Source organism: Osmerus eperlanus, chromosome 9 (assembly GCF_963692335.1).
Source record: "Osmerus eperlanus chromosome 9, fOsmEpe2.1, whole genome shotgun sequence".
In the NCBI taxonomy this organism is placed as follows: Eukaryota; Metazoa; Chordata; class Actinopteri; order Osmeriformes; family Osmeridae; genus Osmerus; species Osmerus eperlanus.
Window position 1 is genome coordinate 5,325,991 of NC_085026.1, and position 23,945 is coordinate 5,349,935.

The following is a 23,945-nucleotide window of genomic DNA, read 5'->3' on the forward strand; positions in this document are numbered from 1 at the left end:
GTGCCTGAGTGGGCCAGACAGCCAGTTCGACCCTGGGCTCGTCTCTCTGGGGCTGGAGCTGAGGTTGAGGTTAGGGCTGAGGTTGAGGTTGGGGCTGAAGTTGAGGTTGGGGTTGGGGCTGAGGCTGAGGCTGGGCGGGACAGACCAGAGGAGCCCACCTGGAGCCCTGCTCTTCTACGTTCATGTTTTTAAAATGAGCAGTAAAATATATGAAAGTCTTGCTAACTACGTTAATAACTAGTACAGCTGTATTAGTGGTCTATCTATGTCTCTCCCTTTCCCCCCCACCCTCTCTCTCTTTCTCTCTCTCTGTCTCAGACACACACACACACATGCAGGGGAGCACAGTTCCTTTCTGTTCCATCTGTGGGTGGGGGGTCGATCAGAACAGCTTTACAATCCTGAGTTTATAAAAACACTCAGGGTAGATCCTCCTGGGAATTGCCCCGAGCCGGGCAACCCAAACATGGCATTACAGGGGGCTTACAGCGTCTCCCCCCTCCCTGGGGACTTCAAACAGCGAGGACAGCCCAGTGACACGGCCAGTTAACCTCACCATCCCCTCATGCTACAGTGCTACCTCCATGATAGCAAGGTATACCTATTATCCTGTCTGCTACAGTGCTAGTCCATATTAGCCAGGTATAACTATTAACCTGTAGGCTACTCCATATTAGCAAGCTATACTTGAAACTACAGTGCTACTCGATTTTGGCAAGCTAATACCTCTTTGCCTGTATTTGTGTGTGTATACTGTGTGTGTGTCAATGTGTGTGTGTCAATGTGTGTATGTGTGTGTGTGTATGTGTGTGCGTGTCTGTGTGTGTACTGTATGTGTGTGAGTGTGTGTACTGTATGTGTGTGAGTGTGTGTACTGTATGTGTGTGCGCGTGTGTACTGTGTGTGTATGGCCCGCTCTAAGATCCTCAGAGGACAATAGCTCATAACATGAGCAGGTTTCCGTGGTGACTGATGTGTTCATTAATGGGGCCTGTTTGAAGCAGATTAGCCTCCCTGTGGGGGGGGGGGGGGGTGACTCATCCCCCTGACTCCTCTCTCTGAGGGCCCAGAGTTGTGACTCCTCCCCCTGGGGTTAGGGAGGGGTCAAACACACACAGACAGGTCATCTTAGCTATCCTTGGTTCTTCAGACTGAGTGACAGCTGTGGGTGTTGTACCATGTCCGCATGAGGAAAGACACACAGTCAAATCTGACTAGGGCAGATTTTCTTACCAGCAGGAGGCGCCATATACAAGAAAGTGCCTCTACTAAAAGGTTCCTTCTACGTGTTACATTGCTATGGGGAGACAGAAAGACAGAGACAGACAGACAGATAGAGATATAGATATAACAAAACAATGTGCTGTCAATAAACGCTCAAACGTAATCAGCCACTGATTGACATCTCAAGGATTCAAACCGCTGCCAATTCCCACATGTTCCTCAACCTCAGTTTAGCGGATAATTAAAATATAAATCGCAGCACGACTACTAAATCCTTAGTTTAATCACACAAAAGAACCTACATCCCCAAACTGGTAAACTGACACCGAATTAAATCCCCAAAAGAAAACCACGGCGAGCTCAGCCAGCTGCTCAGAACAAGTGCCGGCTGTGCGGCCGGTCGGAGGGGCGGAGAGAGGTGGGGCTGCCGTGGGTTACAGTGCTCGGCGCTACGTTAATCTACCGTCCTGTTTAAACAGGATAACATTCGCCCACCGTCAAACAATTACAATTGGCTGCTCTGAATTTAACAGATCGGTTTGGAATTTCAATAACTACCAGGCCTTTCCCCAGGGGCGGGGTTAGTTGGAACTGCCTTGATTACCGGTGCTTGTGTCCAGGTCTCCCTGCGTGCCTGTAGGTAGCTTGATATCAGACAGACCTACCAATGACTGATTATGACGGGAATGATTAGGAGATGAACGTGGAGAGCGCTGAAATGGCTGGAGGCATTTCTTTTTTTACATTTGGATTCTCTTCAAATTTATGAGATAATTTTCAGTATATGCAGAGCTGTAGAGGCAAAAGTACAGGATCCTCTATGAAATATGCTTTATACACGTAATTTTAAAGGGAAAGTGGTTGGACCTGTGTCATTGTTCCTATCCTCGCAGGTTTGTGTGTGCTCAGCCTGTGCAGATAAAAACGAATTAAAGACCATCCCCTAATGACACCTGATCTCCCCCAGACAACCTAAATATTTGGATTCTAGTAAAGCCCAGCAAGGCCTGTATGAGCAATCAGCTGAGAATGACCATCACAGGTGTTCTATAGAACAGGGGGGGGGGGGGGGGACTCTAGAACAATACAGATTTTTGTATGACAACCAGTAATACATACAGATAGGCGTATTGTAGCATTATTAAATATACCATATTTTCTGATGTGTCATAATGATTATTAACTCACTATTCATAGTTGATTAATTATTCCCCCATGTACTCCCATGTTTAGTGTGCAGTCTAGTATATGGGGCCACAGGGTGACGGCAGAGTTGGGTAACGTTACCTTTTAAAGTAACTAATTACAGTTACTAGTTACATTCCTTGTAAAGTAACTACGTTACTTAGTTACTTGCTAAGGCGTTAAGTTACTTTTGCGTTACATTAAGAAAAGTCTTTTATTTCTAAGACAATTCACCTTCGTCACTCTTATGCCCAGAAGGCACATTTAATGGGTTGACCTCAGCAATAGCACATATTGTACTGAATATTCAGTGTCACTCGCATATAACATGATCAATATTCATTATACAGCAAGACGGATCAAGGTAATAGTCCACCATAATGAAAAGCAATATTTGTATGAAGTTCTTGAATCAATAAACTCTTTAATCAATAAATAATGTTGTAAAATGCCAGGCAGAAGTCTAGTAGTTAGCTAGATCTACAATTTACCAGGGCTAGGTTTGAATCTAGGAGCAAAACGAAGCTGAGCTATAGCCAGGTATCTGGTAGCAAAATGGTGTTCTCTTCACTTATGTACTGAACCAGACTATTTTACTTACTGTAATATAATCCTAAACCTAAACCACTGCAACGATACAGTGACGCATCACACAAGCTTGAGTTCAAATACATTATTTAATGTGACATTATGTGGGCCTACTATACATGCAAGTCTTAAATAACTATTTAGCTGGTCGGCTCCATGACGCCGGGTAAATTGGGCTTGTGAGACTGCTCACCAAAAGAACGAAGGGGAACCCACTTGTCTAGCAGATTAAGACGTTTTCGTAGGTACCTAGCGAAAAGTAGTCTCAATTTTCCTAAACTTTTAGCTACATGCTGAGGGCTCGCGACCAAAAGACTAAATTAAGTAACGGATTCATTCAATTAAATAAGTAACGCGTTCAGTTACTCGTTACCTAACAAAAGTAGTCTGACTACTGTTACACCCAACACTGGTGAAGTGAGAGTGACTGGTGAGTGGATCTACAGGGGAGAGTGCCTGGTGGGTGGAGCTACAGGTGAGAGTGCCTGGTGGGCAGAGCAACCGGTGAGAGTGCCTAGTGGGTGGAGCTACAAGTGACAGTGCCTTGTGGGTGGAGCTACAGGTGAGAGTGCCTGGTGGGCGGAGCTACAGGTGAGCATGCCTTCAGGTAACAGCTGAAGCAGTGCGTGTGTATCAGAGTTGAGCAGAGTGTTAGAAACAGGACAGGAGCCAGGCATTTCAGTATGTTCAGCAGGGCTGAGAATGGGAGCCATGATTAGGTATCTAATTACCCACTTTAGACCCTAAGTAGGCCATTTGCACTCTGATGCTACAGCTAGATCCAGCCTGGCCCCCTCTGCTTCCCCTGGCCCTGGGATGAAGGCCTGCTATGACAGCTGCCATCTTCTCATCTCCCCTACAATCTGTGTGTGTGTGTGTGTGTGTGAGAGAGAGAGAGTGTGAGTGTGTATGAGAGTATGTGTGCGTGTGCGTGTGCGTGCGTGTGTGTGGAGTCAATCACGACGCCTCATCTTGAGAGGCAGATTAGTGGAGGTGATATAACAGCTGTTGGTGGCCTCAGCCCTGATATGAATCTGGAGGGCTGACGAGGCTGTGACGGACAGCTCCTCTCCCAGAATAGAGGAGGAATGTGTCTCTGATGAGGACCTAAGCTGGGGCTCTTCTCTTTAGCATGGCTGGAAAAAGGAATCCTTCTGTTCCCCTTTTGATTGGCTGGGCTAATAACTTAATTGAGTTCATTATCCAGGCTAGTTTGTCTTCGGGGATCGCGGAAGACTTCTCCTTCACCTCTTCAAGTAGAAACCACAGATATTGGAACATGTTTCGTCTCCGATGTGAGTCAACACAGAGATGTCAAACAGGGTCCCACTTTATCATATTATCATGGGATGGGAATCGTTACACCACCCCAGCTTGTCAGGAGAAAAGTGACACAATTCTAAGTCTCAGTTGACGAGACTAAAATGACAGTCACTAGCTGTTGACTCTCTCATGAGTCCTACTGCAGTTACACCCCCCATCCTGCAGGTGTCCCCAGAGGCCCCCAACTGGGCTCTTCAGTCATGTTCAGGTCACACTTCAAACTGGACTACACCACTTGCCTGGTGTGTTTGAACTCTGTACTATTACAGAGACGTTAACTAAAAAAATGATGCATGGCGCAGGGTTGCCGATGTTGGCGGTGTCGCTGGTGTGTGTTTTGTGTTTTTAATTCAGTCTCGTCACATTACATAACTTTATACAAACTACAACAGTGACCTTAGAGAACTATAACTCTGCATTCACTTGTCTGACATGCCCCCGAGCGTGGTGCATTGTGAAAAGCCAAGCAAAGCTGAGCGTTAAATAATGCTGTAGTGGACAACACCGTTAGAGTAACTAACTTTAACCATGAGAGTAACTAACCCTGAGAGTATATCTAACACTGAGAGTAACTAACCCTGAGACTAAATAACTAACTGAGAGAGTCCTGAGTGTTGAAGTCACGTGGTGAGACCATGTAAATAGCCTTCTCTCTCTGCCATTTATGCCTCTCCCCTCCCTTCTTCACCCCTTCTCTCTCTATTCCCCTTTCTCTCCTCACCTATTCCCTCCTCTCCCCTCCTTTCCCTTTCTCTCTCTATTCCCCTTTCTCTCCACACCTATTCCCTCCTCTCCCGTCCTTTCCCCTTCTCTCTCTATTCCCCTTTCTCTCCCCACCTATTCCCTCCTCTCCCCTCCTTTCCCCTTCTCTCTCTATTCCCCTTTCTCTCCCCACCTATTCCCTCCTCTCCCCTCCTTTCCCCTTCTCTCTCTATTCCCCTTTCTCTCCACACCTATTCCCTCCTCTCCCCTCCTTTCCCCTTCTCTCTCTATTCCCTTTTCTCTCCACACCTATTCCCTCCTCTCCCCTCCTTTCCCCTTCTCTCTCTATTCCCCTTTCTCTCCACACCTATTCCCTCCCCTCCTTTCCCCTTCTCTCTCTATTCCCCTTTATCTCCCCACCTATTCCCTCCTCTCCCCTCCTTTCCCCTTCTCTCTCTATTCCCCTTTCTCTCCACACCTATTCCCTCCTCTCCCCTCCTTTCCCCTTCTCTCTCTATTCCCTTTTCTCTCCACACCTATTCCCTCCTCTCCCCTCCTTTCCCCTTCTCTCTCTATTCCCTTTTCTCTCCACACCTATTCCCTCCTTTCCCTTTCTCTCTCTATTCCCCTTTCTCTCTCCACCTATTCCCTCCTCTCCCCTCCTTTCCCCTTCTCTCTCTATTCCCCTTTCTCTCCCCACCTATTCCCTCCTCTCCCCTCCTTTCCCCTTCTCTCTCTATTCCCCTTTCTCTCCACACCTATTCCCTCCTCTCCCCTCCTTTCCCCTTCTCTCTCTATTCCCTTTTCTCTCCACACCTATTCCCTCCTCTCCCCTCCTTTCCCCTTCTCTCTATTCCCCTTTCTCTCCACACCTATTCCCTCCTCTCCCCTCCTTTCCCCTTCTCTCTCTATTCCCCTTTATCTCCCCACCAATTCCCTCCTCTCCCCTCCTTTCCCCTTCTCTCTCTATTCCCCTTTCTCTCCACACCTATTCCCTCCTCTCCCCTCCTTTCCCCTTCTCTCTCTATTCCCTTTTCTCTCCACACCTATTCCCTCCTCTCCCCTCCTTTCCCCTTCTCTCTCTATTCCCTTTTCTCTCCACACCTATTCCCTCCTCTCCCCTCCTTTCCCTTTCTCTCTCTATTCCACTTTCTCTCCCCACCTATTCCCTCCTCTCCCCTCCTTTCCCCTTCTCTCTCTATTCCCCTTTCTCTCCACACCTATTCCCTCCTCTCCCCTCCTTTCCCCTTCTCTCTCTATTCCCCTTTCGCTCCACACCTATTCCCTCCTCTCCCCTCCTTTCCCTTCTCTCTCTATTCCCCTTTCTCTCCACACCTATTCCCTCCTCTCCCCTCCTATCCCCTTCTCTCTCTATTCCCCTTTCTCTCCACACCTATTCCCTCCCCTCCTTTCCCCGTCTCTCTCTCTCCCCTTCTTTCCCTTCACACTCTCCCCTTCTGAGAATCACATCAAAATCTTCAGATAACATTGTGTGGTGCTTTGTGTGTGGACTACAAATCCCACAATCCTCTTTCAGTTCAAAGTGTCTTCCATGTGTACATGTAAGAGAGCTGTCTGTGGACTGTGTCCACATCCCAGCTATGAAAGTAAGCTGTGCTTTCCCTGTAATATTCTGCATTGATGTGATGACCAGTGCAGAACTGTACTCAAGGTGATGAATTCTGCAGTAAATATGCCTCCTCAAGTACATTATAGACTAGTAAGCATACAATATTCAACACCATCAGCATTAGTAATTAGGGCCCCCACTCAACCCCCCCACCCCCTTCACTACTCCCTCCTTCATGTGTGTGCGGGGACAGGTCTGTGTGCTGCAGGGTGGAGCAGGGAGACAGGTCTGTGTGCTGCAGGGTGGAGCAGGGGGACAGGTCTGTGTGCTGCAGGGTGGAGCAGGGAGACAGGTCTGTGTGCTGCAGGGTGGAGCAGGGGGACAGGTCTGTGTGCTGCAGGGTGGAGCAGGGGGACAGGTCTGTGTACTGCAGGGTGGAGCAGGGGGACAGGTCTGTGTGCTGCAGGGTGGAGCAGGGGGACAGGTCTGTGTGCTGCAGGGTGGAGCAGACTGTTTTCCTGCTGGGACACATTTATTATGCTGCTCTTTGTGATGTCATTTTTAAGAACAAGGAGTGTTTGTGAAGTCAGTCCACAGGAGGCTATTGGCGTGCACAGTTAAACCAGGCCATCTTCAGCTGTTTTTGTTTTTGTCACACATTCATCTGAGGATATCTGAGGGCTTATCTGGTAGAGCTCTATACCACGTGGGCTCTGGCCTTACTGCATGGTCCCGGGTTCGATTCTGGCCCTGGACATTTCCTGTACATGTCGTCCTCGATGTCTGTCTCTGCCTTTCTTGTCACTGTCAGAACAAATAAACCAGAAATTACCCCCCAAAAAATATATTTAAGAAACAACATCAGTCTGTGTGTCCATAAGGCTTCTATTGTGTTAGATGTTATACCCAGTGATAGCAGTAAACACTATAACTGTCACAATAGGTTTGTGTAAACCCATTATCTATCCTAGGCCTGTTCAGTAGTATAGGTATCACCACACTATTCCTGTGAGCATTATAGAAACAGCTGGTTAATTATTGTTTGGTGCTCTGTAAATGTCTGTGTGTTAACATAAGTGTACATAGTTAGCTCTGCACATTTGTAGAAGAGAGCAATCATCGCTGCGCTCAAAATCTAATTCTGTCTTGCACCCAAACTGCACGTTCTGTTTAACTTCACCACCACAAGCATGGTAGTTGCTCACTTCCTCGTCCTGCAGGGAGGATAAAGGCGTGACGTCGGCAAATGCTTTGGGTTCTTCAATTCTGCAGAGGGGCGCCCGTCCGCCCTGCCCGAGAGAAGAGCGCCTTCGAGAACAACAAGCTAGAGTACGCCGCGGAAGGCTGCGAAACACAGGGACACCGGCGAGAATACTGTACACTGAACAATACCAACAACTTTGGGCAGAGGAGAACAATAATGCGCTACTGTCATCCCCGGGGTTAGCGTGTCCGCACAGCTTTCACCGTGACAAGGAGGAAACGGTGGCGGGTACCATCGGCACGTTTCGTTTCGATCCCGTCTTCCTCACTCTAGTTCGTGTTTGGACATGTCCTCCCTAAATGTAGACGACGATCAGAGATGGGTGCCTACACACGTCCAGGTGACAGTTCTGCGGGGCAGGGGGTTGCGAGCCAAGGGCAAACACGGGACCAGCGACGTCTACACCATTATTCAGGTGGGGAAGGAGAAGTACTCGACTTGTGTGGTGGAAAAGACCACCTCTCCCGAATGGAAAGAGGAATGTTCTTTCGAGTTGTTACCGGGGGTGTTGGAGGATGGGGGACGGAGCGCATACCCCCCGGGGAGCAGCGATGTGATCCTCACGGTGATGCACCGGGCGCTTATCGGTCTGGATGTGTTTCTCGGACAAGCTGTGATCCCACTGGATAAGGCCTTTCAGGACAATATATGCATGAGAAACGAGTAGGTTATATTCCCTGGTTCAGTAATTAATAGCCCACGTTTAATGTACTTCAACAATACTGCACATGACCGCTGCCTCTTACCGGCACGGGGCTCTTTAAGGAGGCATTTTGTTGTCCTAATGAAAGATTCGACAGTGTCATACAACAGATTTAAAAAAACGCTTATTTACACCAGTAACCGTTTGAGTTTACATAACGTTACACAACTGACTGGTGGTCCAAACACAGCTGTCACTGTAATGCTGCAATCACACAGGGCCTCTGCAGTCACGCCCTCTGCGTGGAGACAGAAACGAGTTAGTGAGTCTGGGGCGGAGAGGGACAGTTGACTGTTAAGAGAGAAAAAAAACACACTTTCCGCTTGGAACGTGGAGCTCAGTCAGGTACCATGCATGCACGGTACTGCGCTGTTCACAAATGAGCTTTTTACGTTATTTCTCCGATGCCTGTATTGTTTTTCCCAGTACAGGGCAGGGGATTAGGGACTGGCACAATCCCGGGATTATCTAACAGTTCCATGGTTTTAAAGCCATGTGGTATTTTGAGCATAACATGTTTTTTATGAAGCCCACGTTTTTATGAATCTCACACAGGAAGAGCAGTCGATGAGAAATGCTACTTCTGAGCTTGTCTCTCTTTGATGAGGCTACATCTGTAGCTCCAATGTTGATTAGCCTGGCCGAGGACACCTATATTTAATTAACATGTCTTAAATGAGAGCTTCATACATTTTCAGTTCATGTATCTTTTTCCACACAATTGGACATGTACTGAAACATGTATGGTTTTTGTATATTCCCATACTGATATCAAAATTATCAGTAAGTGAGTATGTTTGTACTTTGTTAGAATACTTTAAGTCTAATCTTTTTGGCTTGGAATCCCCTCGGTTTGAATGTGAATTAAACAGTTTGATAACCCATGTCCTGGCCATCCAGGAGGTGGAAGTAGCCAAACAAGCGGTTCTGATCACCAACCCTCCCTGTGGATCCTCCCAGAGAAGGGAAGCGTGTGATGACAACTGACCCGGCAGGCAGAACCCCCTCAGCCCACCCCTACCACAGAGAAGGTCACTAGTCTGATCGATGTGTAACTCAAGACAGCTCTACCTAGGTCATCGACGTGATCTTGAGGGGAGTTTATAGACGACCCTAGTTCCTGCCCTACCGTGAGGATGATGGCAGTGTTGGAGGTGACCTATGGTGATGCTGAGGGTGGTGGGTTAGGTGACCATGGTGATGATGAGGATGGTGTTGGAGGGGACCATGGTGATGATGAGGATGGTGTTGGAGGGGACCATGGTGATGATGAGGATGGTGTTGGAGGTGACCATGGTGATGATGAGGGTGGTGTTGTACTGTAGGAGATGCAAGTCCCAGCTGTTCCATAGTTCTATAGAAGCAGTGGCATTCTCTGTCTGTCTCTTTTTGTCTCTGTGTTATTGTTGGTCTATCATATCCCTCATGGTCTCATATCGGCATGTTTCCTGTAAGTTATATACCAAAGGTTCTCTCTTACTGGCTAACTCTGATCCCGAAGACATCTTTCAGCTTGCAGACATGTAAATAAGCTAGGCACAGCTATTCCTTTGGCAGGCTGCTGTGTATGGTAGTAGAATAGTTATTCTCTGTGGATGGGGTTTCTATCTGCTGTCTGAGTTTACAGTCAGCTCTGTGTGCTAGTCAGCAGTTCAGGGTGGTGTTTCCCTCTGCAGAAGGAAGGTGTTGTGGACGGGAGGTGCAGGGGTAGGGTGCTATGGATGGTTGGTGCAGGCTCTCAGGTACAGAACACAGCAGTGCTACAGGGAGGTAGATTGTGCTACCATGTACATTGTTGTTCCCATGTTTCTCAAATGGATAGTAAATCTACACTCTCCCTCATCTTTTTGGGTCTGCCTGCCTCGTCTGCTGCTGGATGTCTGCCTGTCTGTCTCTCTCTCTCCCTGTCTCTCCATTTGTCTCTCTGTACTCTCTGCCTGTCTGTCTGCCTCCAGGGCTAGCACAAGAACAGGCTGGTAGGCATTAGCCTGTATGTATGTGTGTGTGTGTGTGTGTTTTAGCCTGAGTGTGTTTGTGTGTGTGTGTGTTAGTGTCTGTTAGTGCTCGTATTTGTGTTAGCGTGTGTATTATTGTGTATGTGTGCTAGCATGTATGTGTGTTAGCATGTCTACTAGCGCGTGTGTGTGTGTTAGCGTGTGTGGAGCAACGTTGGTACTGTAGCATGAGATGAGCATCCTACTGCTTCATATATAATGTACAATCTCAGTGACAGGACAGGAAGACTGTCCTTAGAATAAGCTAACACACACACAGCCAAGCTCACACACATGCTCAAGCTAAAACACAGACAAGCTACCACACACACACACAAACACACACACACACACATAGATAAGCTAACACACAAGAGCTAACACATACACCAATACAAGCTAAGATGTAAATACACACACCCACAAGCAAACACACCCACACATACAAGCTAACACACCCACTCAAAGATGTAGCATACCATAGCAACTTTGCAGGGGACTGACTGGAGACTATCCAATAACAACAAGATTGAGAGGTTTTCAGAAATGTCACTGGTTTTGAATAGTCCTGTTTGTGTTACGTAACAATATCCGTTAGGAGATCTTAGTGACTGGTCTCCATCTGGACTAAGCTTAAACGCTCAACTACTCAGAGACTCTGTCCCTTTGAATGCAGCTGTGCAAGGTGGTTCTGCATCAGAACAGGGGAGGTAAATCGGTTCAGGTCTTGTAGTGGAGGCCTAATGGGTGATTTTCAGAACACATTCTGTGTTTTTTTCTTGCCCTCGTATGTTACATTTTAGCTACGTAGCTGGGGAGGGAGAGGCCGAGGAGAGAGGGAGAGGAGAGAGGGAGAGCGAGGGAGAGGAGAGAGGTAGAGCGAGGGAGAGGAGAGAGGGAGAGCGAGGGAGAGGAGAGAGGTAGAGCGAGGGAGAGGAGAGAAGAAGAGCGAGGGAGGGACTCGATCACATCCAGATGGGGAATGTGTTTCTCTTCCAGTCTGGTTTCACTGCTGATGAGGCAGTTAGACACGAGGGCTTCACACCCATACCTCTCTATGCAACACTGTGTGTGTGTGTGTGTGCATGTACGTGCGCCTGCCAGGCTGCAGTCCTGGGTCCTGAGCAGGGAACATGGAGGATGATGATGATGGAGTAATGTCATCTCACCTGCCTTTTTAAAGGTCTGTCTGGAAACCAGTTGTCTGAGTTAGAATACCCCTGCTTTTGTACGATTGCTGGCAGTAGCCATGCCCGGCTAAACTGGCTAGCGTAAAAAGCAGTCACTCAGGAAGGGATTCATTTCCCTGGGTGCAGATCAGAGGGAGTAGGGGCAGATGCTATCTGCGAGGGATGGGAGGAGCGGTTTCCTGTTTTAAGGTGATGGTGGATGCAGATATGAAAGTGTTCCGTGGCCCTGGAATGTTCTATGTGTTTACATTTACATTTAGTCATTTAGCAGACGCTCTTATCCAGAGCGACTTACAGTAAGTACAGGGACATTCCCCCGAGGCAATTAGGGTGAAGTGCCTTGCCCAAGGAGACAACGTCATTTGGCACAGCCGGGAATCGAACCGGTAACCTTCAGATTACTAGCCCGACACCCTAACCACTCAGCCACCTGACTCCCTACCTGACTGTTTACTAGAACTCATACTCCCAGTGCTCTCCAGGCTAGCTGGAACTTACCTCCCCCATCCCCTCTTCCTCCCCCAGTCCATGTACCTGCCCCACCCCCTCTACCTGCCCCACCCCCTCTACCTGCCCCATCCCCTCTTCCTACCCCACCCCCTCTACCTGCCCCATCCCCTCTTCCTACCCCACCCCCTCCACCTGCCCCATCCCCTCTTCCTACCCCACCCCCTCCACCTGCCCCATCCCCTCTTCCTACCCCACCCCCTCTACCTGGCCCATCCCCTCTTCCTTCCCCTCTACCTGCCCCATACCCTCTTCCTACCCCAGTCCATCTACCTGCCCCACCCCCTCTACCTGCCCCACCCCCTTTTCCTACCCCAGTCCCTCTACCTGCCCCAGTCCCTCTACCTGCCCCAGTCCTTCCACCTACCCCAGTCCCTCTACCTACCCCAGTCCCTCTTCCTACCCCAGTCCCCTCTACCTGCCCCAACCCCCTCCAGATGCTGCTGCCTGGTTCTGTGTGGTTTACAAATACACAGCAGACTAGGCACAGGGCACATCTAAATAAGGAACTGCAAGTCAAGCTTTCTTGTGTTTGTTTCATAATTGGTCACATGGTCTCTCACAGCTGCATGTCCACAAATAGATATTTTTTGCTCTCTACTCTGAAACAAAGAGAGCATGATGAGGACAGTGCTTTTAAAGAATCATGGTCGACATGACTTGTCCTTAATATTCTCCTTGTCTCTCCCAGATGAGGGGGGAGGGGGTTATCTGAACACTGCTCAGGTATGAGAGAAGCCATGAACGTTAATAACGTCTCTAACCCAGCCCAGGTCTGGGTTAGAGACCTACGGGTCTATATGACTATGGGAGTTGTGCAGAGGCAGAATGGAAGGACAATCAGAGCCGTAATGAAGAGACTATGACGGTGTTGTTCATGGGTAACTAGCACTAAATTCCAGGCTCTGTGGAACGTTATGGAATGTGAGCCCTACCTCTAGGGTGTTGTCCACAGTGGGAGGAATGACACCATTGACAGACCATCCGTGTAACAGAAGCCCACAGCTTGCAGGCATCTGTGCTACCTGCTACCTATCTTAAAGTTCAGCTTTGTTCAGAAACACAGACCCAACAAGAACAAGCTTTGTTCCAATGCAGTCTATGCATTTGTGTTGGTGGCTGTGCTGGACCAAGAATACAACCATGATGGCTGTTTTTAAAGTGGATTAGGTGTTCGGTACAGTGTGGGTACAGTAGGTTGTAGATGACGAAGAACTGTATTATCATTCCTCAGCTCCTAACAACGCCCACTCTTTCATAACACTCTTTCTCTGCTGTCAGAGGCCTACTCTGGAATATCTTTAAAGGTCAGGTCGGGCCAGGTGTGTGTGTTCGTGTTCAGGGAATAGGTTGACGACAGGTGATTATATAAGCAGGTACACCTGACTGCATGGCTCATGTCTGACTACAGTCATTGTGCAGAACCTCCTAGCGGCTTTGAGACTGGCGTCTGGGACTGATCTCCTACATCACATGCCAAAGATTGTGCCTTCATGTCAGGGTTATCTCTGCCCAATCAGAATCTCTGTTTGCTCTGTTTGTCTTCTGTTGGGGATGTTTTGACCTTCAGTGATCTCCATGTCTGGTTCAGCCAACATTGTGAAACTGGCTTTTTAAATGACAGGGTTGAGCATTAAAGGTGCTGATATGTGAAACCAGGAAATGGTGTGTTTGTGTGTAGTAGGTCATGGTGCCGTACTGTTGCTCCCCTCATTGGTGCTGTGCTCAGCAGGCAGGTGCTGAGCCTCATCTGCAGGTCAGAACAGAACAGACCAGGGAAGGCTTTCCCACGAGGCATAGCTGTCTCAGTCTGACTAGCGCCAGCTGCTTGGTAGTTTAAAGCAGCGGTGCTCGTAGGAGGGCCGTGTGTGTACGTGTGTACGTGTGTGTGTGTACGTGTGTGTGTGTGCGCGTAAGCAAGGTGGTTGTGTTGTTTGCTAGAACATGGCCACTAGTATTCAGGCCACTCATTGTTAGTTAAAGGAGGGGAGTTTCAGTGTCATTGTTCTCTTGCCAAGGCTAATGACAACAACAAGCGGCCCCAAGGAATTATGGGAAGTCTGACCACTCTTTGGTGGCCTTGGGGGCAGTCTGCTGTTCAGTAAGACTCCCCCCACCCGCCAGCCCCGTGCCCTGTTGTAAGGACAGATTAACCTAATTTAGAAAAACAAAGAGGTCATTCACAGTGTCCGTTGACCCCACCTACCCTCTGTCTATTGGTACAGGGACTAACAAACAAATCCCTCCATCAAGATCTCCTAATACTTGGAATGTTGTCAAACTGTCAGTTTAGGTTCAGCAGCCAAATGATTTCGTTCATCCACTGAGCAGGACAAAGTATGAACATTCATCGGCCATATTGTGTATCAAAAGCATGTTGACACAGTGGCTGTGCTAACCCCGTCTCCTGACGTCTCCTGTGTGCTCCAGGTGGTACAAGCTCAACTCCAAGACAGGGAAGAAGGAGAAGGAGAGAGGAGACATCCAGGTCACCATCCAGTTCACCCGCAACAACCTGACGGCCAGCATGTACAACCTCTCCATCAAGGACAAGCAGCGCTCCGCCTTTGGCAAGCTGAAGGACCGCATGAGGGGCAAGAAGAGGAGCAGCGAGGAGGACTCCTCCTCCGCCGCCCTGCCCGCGGGCTACGGGACGCTGCGGACGCGTCTGCCCAGCGACGGCGGCGGCGAGGAGGAGTACGAGGACGACGAGGGAGGCGAGGGGCGCCGCAGCAAGATGAGGAACTTCTTCCTGAGGGGGAAGCTGCGGAAGTCGTCGGACACGCGCTCCAGCACGTCGCTGGGCTCGGAGAGCAGCGAGTCGTCGTCACGCGGTGGCAGCCTCAGCCCCACGGCAGGCATCAGCGTGGTGGTGTCAGACCTGTCTAACTCGCCCAGCAACAGCAGCAACCTGACCGACAACAGCCCTGGTGAGGCCGCCGGGAATGCTGATGACGCACACTGTACACGCATATGTGTGTGTGAGCGTAGGGAGCATGTAGATACATGGAGAATTACTAAACCTTGTTGAGTTTAATATTACACTCAACAAAGTTTAGCAATTTTCCATTTGGAAATATATATATAGATATATATACTTATTAGCGTTATTATTCAAGCCTTCTCACCTACAGTAGTGTCACAGTATAGAGCTGTATATTGGGTATACTTTTTATTTAAATGTGTCTAATCAGCTCACGTCTCCTCTCCCGTTGACAGAGCACACGGCCGGTACTTCGCCCCAGCTGTCGCCACACAAGTGCGACCTCAGCCAGGAGACCGGCGAGATCTCCTTCCCCGTGCCGCCGCCGCCCGTCAACGGAAACCACGTGTACGACAGCCAATCCCAGGTGGCGGTCTCGGAGGAAGGCTCCGTGTCTCTGCGGCCGCTGCAGAAGTCTCTTCCACTGTCTGTGTCGCTGCAGAACCTGCGTGCCCGGGCCGAGGCGCCGGGCGGGGGGCGGGCGGCGGATGGCCGGCGCTGGTCGTTTGACAAGGCGGGCGATGAAGAGAAGGCGGCCATAGCAGCGGCGCTGGAGCTGGCGGGCGTGGCGCTGGGGGAGGAGGAGCGGCTCCTGGAGCGGGTTGCCGCCACCACCCTCGCCGCCGTGGAGGCCGACAGCCAGGGCAGGAAGCAGGGGAGGAACGTGTTCGCTCACAGGAGGGAGGAGTCTGCGGGAGAACAGAGCCGGGACGAGTCGGAGCAGGCCCGCGGCCCTGCCGAGGAGAAGCAGAAAGGCTGGTTCGGATCAAAGGACTCCCACAGCAAACCCAGGTGAGGCAAGCGGAACCAAGTATAAACACAACGGCGTTCAGTGCTGCTGACAACTCTTTCGTTTCTTTGCAGGCCAGGTAATAAATGAATATGTTAGGTTGAACTGAGCTAGCAGGCCCGCGGGCCTTGGTCCACCACCTGCAGTCTGTGTCACCTGAGTCTGGTTGAATCACACACTGGCCTCATCTGGAGCTCTCTATAGGGAGCAGGAAGTTAGGCCAAAGAACCTTGTTGCTAACCGATCATTGTACTCTTGCTAATAGTAAGGTGTTTAGGGGACGCTTTGATCCAAAGCGATGTACAGGGAGGGGGGATTCTAACCTGCAACCTTTTGATCTGCAGTGGAACGCTCTAACCACCTAGCTACACCCATCTCCCATGGTCATCGTTTAGGTTTCCCCACATCGTCTGGGTCTGGAGTGTGTGACGTCCTGGCATGCACACTCAGGGTATGAAGCTGGTACACACATGGCATCACAGAAGCTCGCCTCTCCCTCAGCCTCAGGTTCTAGCTAGGTTCTCGGCCTCAGACCCAGGTTCTACCGGGGTTCTCTTCCCCAGGTTCTAGCTAGGTTCTCTGCCTCAGACCCAGGATGTAGCTGGGTTCTCTTCCCCAGGTTCTACCGGGGTTCTCTTCCCCAGGTTCTAGCAGGGTTCTCTTCCCCAGGTTCTAGCATAGTTCTCTTCCCCAGGTTCTACCGGGGTTCTCTTCCCCAGCCCCAGCAGAAGGCTCTTGTTACATCACACAACTGCAGTGCAGAGAGGGGTGGGGTCTGGCTCCTCTGGACAGGAAATGTGTGAAATTGAAACCACACATGAGCTATGTTTCAGCAGGGTATGACAGGCTGAGGAGGAGTAAGTCACGAAGATGTTTTGTTTTCCGTATAGCAACTGCATGGCTCCATTTCCTGACCTATAAAATGCAATGTGGTTAATCGTGCATTTAAGTGTATGTGTGTGCGTGTGTGTGTGTTAACTAGTGCATTGCGAAAACAGGATGTCTAATCAGTCCCACCTTTTCAGTTGAAGTCACACCTCGGTGACTGCTCTGCCCTCACCAGGGTGATTTAGGCCCCTCTGCTACTCCAGTGTAGGCCCTGCACCAATGGGAAATGCTTACATCCCAGCCCTGTACTGGACCCATGCCTGCCTACTGAAGGCCCACAGTGCTATGTTAGCCTACTGTACAAACAGCACACACAAAACGCCTTATATGTGCATCGGTTTGAGTTAAGGTTGGGGTGGTCATTTGAATTTCCCTTTCTCTTCTGAGGCATTACCCAAACCTTAAGTCACCACAGAAACATGTTTTTTGGGGGTATTCAATAAATAGTTAGATCTAGCAATCTGTGTGAATATGAATAAGTGGGCAGCCTGAAGGAGGGAGCAGGCATGGGGCAGATATGGAGGATTTATAAACAAAGATGACACTGATGATGGAGTCACTGTGGGTTGTTTCTCAGTGGTATGTTGGGGAGCGTACATTAGGTGAGTAGTGTGAACAAACAGCATTTATTAAGAGGACTGTGTTCCTTCCTTTCACAGCCTGATGGTGTCCACTAAACTAGAGCCCAGCTCAGAGTCCCCCACCACCCCACACCCTCCTGCCCCCTTGCTAACTCCTTCCTCTGTCTCCCTGGGGACCCTACGTCACACTAACCCCTTCTGCCCCTCACAGAGCCCCCCCACCCCCATGTCCCCCTCCAACCCCTTCCTCCCCCTCCTGCAGTGTAACCCTTTCTACGAGGACATTCTGGCTGACAAGGCTATAAATCCGGCTCTGCCCCCTCTGCCTTACCCCTCCAGCTCTACCCCTCGCCCCCCCCCACCGCCCCCCTCCTCCAGCCCCAGTAACCCTAACCCCACCCTGCTCGGAGAACGTCCCCTCACAGAGGGGCACTGCGGGAAGGAAGCTAGCGTCACAGTCAGGAAACGACCCCTCCCGCCGATCCCGTCCGAGGACAACAACCTGACCGTCCAGAGATCGTCCAATCCCTTCTCCCCGTCTGGCAGGGCTGCGGTGGGACAGGAAGTCGTGTGGGACGACTCCTTCGAAGCTTTCGCTGCGAACAGGTTGAAGTCTCCAGAGGAAGCTGACAGGCACTGCGGCCCACAGGACACGGCGGGGACGCACACAACTCACCCTCTGCTGGACGCAGCGGCTGGACCCTGGACTAGAGACAGTCACACGCATCACTCGCATCTGAATGTAAACTCTGCTCTCCACCCCTCCCCTACTGCCGGTGCCACTCTGATGGCATCCACATCCTCCTCCTCACCTGAGGGAAACACCAATCACATGAAGCTCCTGCACACACAACAACATGACATGTCAGCTCACCTTAGCCCAGCCCAGAACGGCCTTGAAGCACACCTTGATGGGTCAAAGACCACTAATCCTGCTGCTACCTCACCTGAGCTGATGTCAGGGTGTGAGACCAAGCATATTATCCTCACTGCCAACACTGTTGAGATGTCCACTAACGCACATGAACATCCCAACACACACCCATCATTCAGCTCCCCAAGCCCACGTGCAGGCCTGGAGTTGGAGCACATAAAGGTCACCTCCAGCCCTGGTCCTGTAGGAGTAGACAGGCTGGTGGAGGAGGAGGTCACCTCCAGCCCTGGTCCTGTAGGAGTAGACAGGCTGGTGGAGGAGGAGGAGGAAATCACCTCCAGCCCTGGTCCTGTAGGAGTAGACAGGCTGGTGGAGGAGGAGGTCATCCCCAGCCCTGGTCCTGTAGGAGTAGACAGGCTGGTGGAGGAGGAGATCACCTCCAGCCCTGGTCCTGTAGGAGTAGATCCCACATCTTCTGAGACAGGCTCTACAGCCCCAGTCTCCTTCGAGCCAAGGCTGGGGGTTCCATCTCCACAGAGGCCTGGAGAGAAGAGAGAGAAGAACCCTAACCTAGAAATGAAAGATTCAGTTGCTGGTTCTGCAGAGGATGCTAAGCTTTCCATCTCCGTCACAACGGACGATGTTGAGGCAAACGCTTCCGTTTCAGATGATGACCACTCTTTGACCACACCCTTGTTTTATATCATGACCTCCTCCCCTGGCGACGGTGGCCCTCTGAAGTCATCTCCTCTCAGCATGGCCTCAGGGATGCCCAGCGTTATCCAGGGTCCTCCCAAACCAGCCAGGCTCTTCAGCAACTCCCTCAACACCAGCCAGATAAGAACCAGTCCTAGCCAAGGCTTCGATGGCGTGCTGTTAAACCCCAGAGTGCTTGACCTGAGCCCTGGCACTCCCAACATTCTGTACGAGAGTGCTGACTCACAGCAGTACCAGTCCTGCCACTCCCAGCAGTCCTCCAGGGCCTCTAGCCTCTCAGGTGAGGGACACAGGATGGAGACGCTTCCCCCAACACTCCCCTCCCAGAGTGGGGAGGAAGTTGACTGCGAGGTGGGGGCTTTGTCTTGGCCTGTTACTGGCTGCAAGAACACAGTTCCCTGGGAGCTGGAGGAAGAGGAGGAGCAGTCTGAGGGTTGTAGGGTGTCTGGTAACGTTCACATCCAATCGGAAGCATCCAGTCTTGTCAGGATGAGTGCGGATGAGGAGAGAGACGCAGCTCTCCAACCACGTTTCCTGCTCGAGGACTGCCTTTCGGAACCTCATCTAGAAACGCACTCCGGAGCACCCAGCGACGGGAGCCGCTCACCGCCCGGGGCTGAGAAGGAAGGAGGAAGGGGGACCCAGGCTGTCGGGTCAGGTGACCAGTGTTCAGAACACTCTCCTCTTCAGCCCGGGGCGCTCCATCGCTCCCTCTCCGAGGGCACGGTCACGGCTGGTCTCCAGGATCTGTCATCCTCGTTCGGTAGCGACCCCGGCGTGAACCTGGACACCTCCTCTGTCCGACCTGACCCCTCCCTTCCTGCCTCTCCCAACCCCTGTCCTCTAACCGCCAGTAGCTCCACCTCAGCTCCTCCCTCCCTCCCTGTCCCTGCCACGCTGAGGTCATCAGTCAGCCTGGCCCTGCCCACTGCCTGTGTCCCCGCTGCGATTGGTGCACCGCATGCTGCCATGCTGCCCCCGGACACACAGCAGGCAGCCAATCAGGAGAACAGGTGAGGTCGCACATGCTCAGATTGAAGGACAAGGGGACTCAGGTGTTCACAAGTCACGGTAACAAGCATTTCTATCTGAACTTCAACTCATCAATGTTACTCTCTCTGTCAATACCTCACACATATTCTCACTCTCAGTACCTCAAACCCTGAGTCCCCCTCACTAACCCTGACAGGTAGTGCTCTACAACCTAGGGGCAGTAGGAGGAGACATTTTTTCCCCAGCTGGAAAAATGTGTTCTATCCTCACTCTATCTCTCCCCTTCCTACTCCTAACGGGCCATGGTAGCAATCCCACAGTCACAGGCCTGTCACCAAGGTGATGGGGGAGGGGGGGGGGGGGGTTAACAGGGTGTTAACCGGGTGTCAATTATAATAACATAAATATTAACAACCTTCTCCTTCATTTTTCCTTCTTGCTTCAAGGTGATGGATCTACATACACAAGCTTTTGGGGGTGGTTGCATGAGGTTGTGTCTAACTGCATGTTTCTAAGACGGTGTGCTGAATGACAAAGAGGTGTTTCCCCTGAGGTGTGTGGCTGCTGCTGTCTCAGCCGTGTCTCTGCTCTGTGCCCCTCAGCCCCCATGCTGTGAAGCCCCTGAGCGTGCCGGCGGAGGAGAAAGGCCGCTCGGCGTTGGCCAGCGGCCTGGAGAAGCTTCGATCCACCATCCACCCGGGGAGGAGCGGACAGCTGGCCGGGCCGGAGCCAGAGAGGAGGAAGGTAGGGGAGCACACACAGGCTAGCAGCCCTCACCCCACACTGGCTAGCAGCCCTCACCCCACACAGGCTAGCAGCCCTCACCCCACACAGGCTAGCAGCCCTCACCCCACACAGGCTAGCAGCCCTCACCTCACACAGGCTAGCAGCTCTCACCTCACACAGGCTAGCAGCCCTCACCTCACACAGGCTAGCAGCCCTCACCTCACACAGGCTAGCAGCCCTCACCCCACACAGGCTAGCAGCCCTCACCTCAAACAGGCTAGCAGCCCTCACCCCACACAGGCTAGCAGCTCTCACCTCACACAGGCTAGCAGCCCTCACCTCACACAGGCTAGCAGCCCTCACCTCACACAGGCTAGCAGCTCTCACCTCACACAGGCTAGCAGCTCTCACCTCACACAGGCTAGCAGCCCTCACCTCACACAGGCTAGCAGCCCTCACCTCACACAGGCTAGCAGCCCTCACCTCACACAGGCTAGCAGCTCTCACCCCACACAGGCTAGCAGCCCTCACCCCACACAGGCTAGCGGCTCTCACCTCACACAGGCTAGTGGTTCTCACCCCACACAGGCTAGTGGTTCTCACCCCACACACTCCACAAAACACTGTTCAACACGTTTCTCTGCTGAACGTTGTTACCCTGCATTTATATAACTATCTTTCTCTCGCTCATTTATTCTCCCTCCCTCCCTCCCTCGTTTCTTCTCCCTCTCTCTCATTCCTTTCTTTCTTTCTTCCTTCCCTCTCTCTCTCTCTCTCTCTCTCTCTCTGTCTGTCTGTCTGTCTGTCTGTCTGTCTCCTCCTCCCCCCCCTCCTCCAGTCGCTGACAGAAGGGGCGGGGTCCTACTACCACCTGACCCACAGCGAGCTGGTGTCGCTGCTGCTGCGGCGGGAGGCGGATCTTGAGAGGCAGAGGGCGGAGTTTGAGCGCCAGGGCACCCTGCTGGGGCGGAGGGAGGCGGAGCTGCGCCGGCTGAAGCCCCAGGTGAGAGACCTGGAGGACTACATCGACACGCTGCTGGTCCGCATCATGGAGCAGACACCCACCCTGCTGCAAGTACGCACCAAGCTCAAGTGACCCTGGGCCGAGGACGGCACGGCGCCCCTGCACCCGCCGACTCCGACACCCCCACCGCGCCCAACGCCCAACAATCACACACACACAAACACGGCTGTCTAGTCTTTTCACTGCTGTGCTGTCCTTTTTGATCTAGAGATTCCAGCAATGAGAAATGTGTCTTTGTGTTGGCATGCTTTCCTGTGCTGGAACACGTCCGTGCTGAGTGGGTGGGTGGGTGGGTGGGGGAGTGGGTCCTCAGGTTGCTTCAGGTCAAAGCAGTTGGTGTTCAGCTGAAAGAGTTGGCTCAAGCGGCTTAAACAAAAATCCTGAATCCTCTTTGCGATACTTATGATTGTAAAAACGAATCACTTTGTCACAACTGTAAAGACAAACAAACGTTCCGTCGTGAGCAGCAACCGTTGAGTAGCTACAAACCAAATGAATGTTCTCCTCACGTCACTTGCAGTGGTGAAGGAAACGATCCTGGGGGGCAGCAAGATCCAGAAAGTGTTCTTAGCCAGCAAGCGAATAGTTCGACTGTTGATGCACGAAAGGTGTGCGTTTATATATGTATTTTTGGGCTTGTTTTCTTTTACGTCTTCCGACGGGCATGCCTTGATGACACGCCGCTGCCAGTCGTGCAGGCTCTGCTGGGGAGCTCACGCAGGGTTGGTTTTGCCACGACGACGACCCCCCGTGTCACATCACCGTGTTGGGTCGGGGTTCAGCCTCTCCCAGCCCCCGCTTCTGCCTTGTGCTGTTTCTGAAGAACATGCTCACAAACACGCTGGTACTAGACACCATGTCTGTCACACCTGCCCCCCCCTCCTCTACCGGTCACCCCCGACTCCCTAACTGCCCCCTCTACCTCTCCCCCCCCCAACCCTACCTGCCACCGCCCCCCAACATCTCCCTAATGCTTCAGCTCAGGCACGCATACTGCTTAGTGCTTTCAGGTGTGTTACAAAAGGGATATATACCGTGTATCTACAGCATATATGTCGTACTGAAATGCCAAACGCTGCCTTATTTTGGGTTTTTGGTCAATGTGAATAGTTTTGTTTCATTACAGCACTTCATTGAATGACGCATCTTACTCCTGTGTCTGGGGGCTGCGTATTTGTGAGATGCTTTCTCATTATATTATTTTGATAACTGCACCAAGTTCAGTGGTAAACATACCAATAGAAAATGGGCTGAAAATTCCTGTTAAAAAATCCCAAGCCAAGCCTTGAAGAGTGTGGAGCAGACATCCAGAGTCACTGTTCAGTATTCAGATAGGGAGTCACTGTCACAGCTTCTAGATGTGTCCTTGCACCGCTCTACTGCAGCTCTGTTTGTGTCAGCAGAGCCGGATTTCCCTGCCTGGTTGACAGCCTGGTTTAACAGCTGGGTTGACAGCCTGGTTTAACAGCTTGGTTGACAGCCTGGTTTAACAGCTGGGTTGACAGCCTGGGTTGACAGCACTGTCCACTGCTATAAGACTGAGGGCGAAATACAGATTCTAAAACTTACAGCAAACAGAGTGAAATGCCTCATCTCAACGCTGCTGTCCAGTTGCATCATTGCGTGCTTAGTCGATTAGAAAGACGTGCTAGATGTGACTCGGAGCCATGTCCTCCATGTGTAGCTTGACTTCAGTAACTGACTGTATTCTGTCTCGATTGTGTAGCTGAAGGATTGTGCTCAAAGGTTGGAAAGTTTACAATTCGTAATGCAATTCTGTTTCACAAATTTTGTATATTTAATAAAGAATATTTTGTGTTTCTTGCTCACTGTATGTTTGACTATACATTTTTATTTGTTGTATTTCCTCAAAATGCTTGAAACTAATTGTACCATCCTTTTGTTTGAAGCATGAGCCACATAGTAAAAAGCTACTGTTGGTGAACACACACACACGCTGCCATGCTGATGAGGTCATGGTCTTATAGCCTACATGGGGAAAATACTCGAGTTTGAATGCATAAGATTTATTTCCTCGGCATTCTTGTGTCCACTAGAGGTCTATATTTCCTCTACAAAGCATGTCTATTCAACAAACACATCATATTCGGCTCACATC

General features: G+C 50.9%; 1 protein-coding gene across 5 annotated transcripts; it reads left to right on the forward strand.

Annotated features, from left to right (window-relative positions):
• Positions 1–7,822: 7,822 nt before the first annotated feature.
• rab11fip5a (RAB11 family interacting protein 5a (class I)) lies at positions 7,823–23,655 on the forward strand. Of its 5 annotated transcripts, none has more exons than XM_062469051.1 (6): positions 7,827–8,519; positions 14,681–15,180; positions 15,470–16,025; positions 17,571–20,096; positions 20,679–20,820; positions 21,641–23,655. In XM_062469051.1, the coding sequence occupies exons 1-6, from the start codon at positions 8,143–8,145 to the stop codon at positions 21,896–21,898; spliced, it is 4,359 nt and encodes a 1,452-aa protein (XP_062325035.1). In that variant the 5' UTR covers positions 7,827–8,142; the 3' UTR covers positions 21,899–23,655. The 5 variants fall into 5 exon arrangements, 4 of the variants coding, with proteins under 4 accessions (XP_062325035.1, XP_062325038.1, XP_062325036.1 ...); XM_062469054.1 differs by having other exon boundaries at positions 8,148–8,271; XM_062469052.1 differs by lacking the exon at positions 7,827–8,519 and adding an exon at positions 8,753–8,920.
• Positions 23,656–23,945: the final 290 nt, after the last annotated feature.

What these genes read in the sequence shown, in the direction of transcription:
- rab11fip5a (XM_062469051.1), top strand. Translation starts at nt 8,143, where the DNA reads ATGTCCTCCCTAAATGTAGACGACGATCAGAGATGGGTGCCTACACAC. An exon ending in AATATATGCATGAGAAACGA is followed by an intron (nt 8,520 to 14,680) that starts GTAGGTTATATT and finishes TGTGTGCTCCAG; the next exon opens with GTGGTACAAGCTCAACTCCA. An exon ending in GCAGCCAATCAGGAGAACAG is followed by an intron (nt 20,097 to 20,678) that starts GTGAGGTCGCAC and finishes TGTGCCCCTCAG; the next exon opens with CCCCCATGCTGTGAAGCCCC.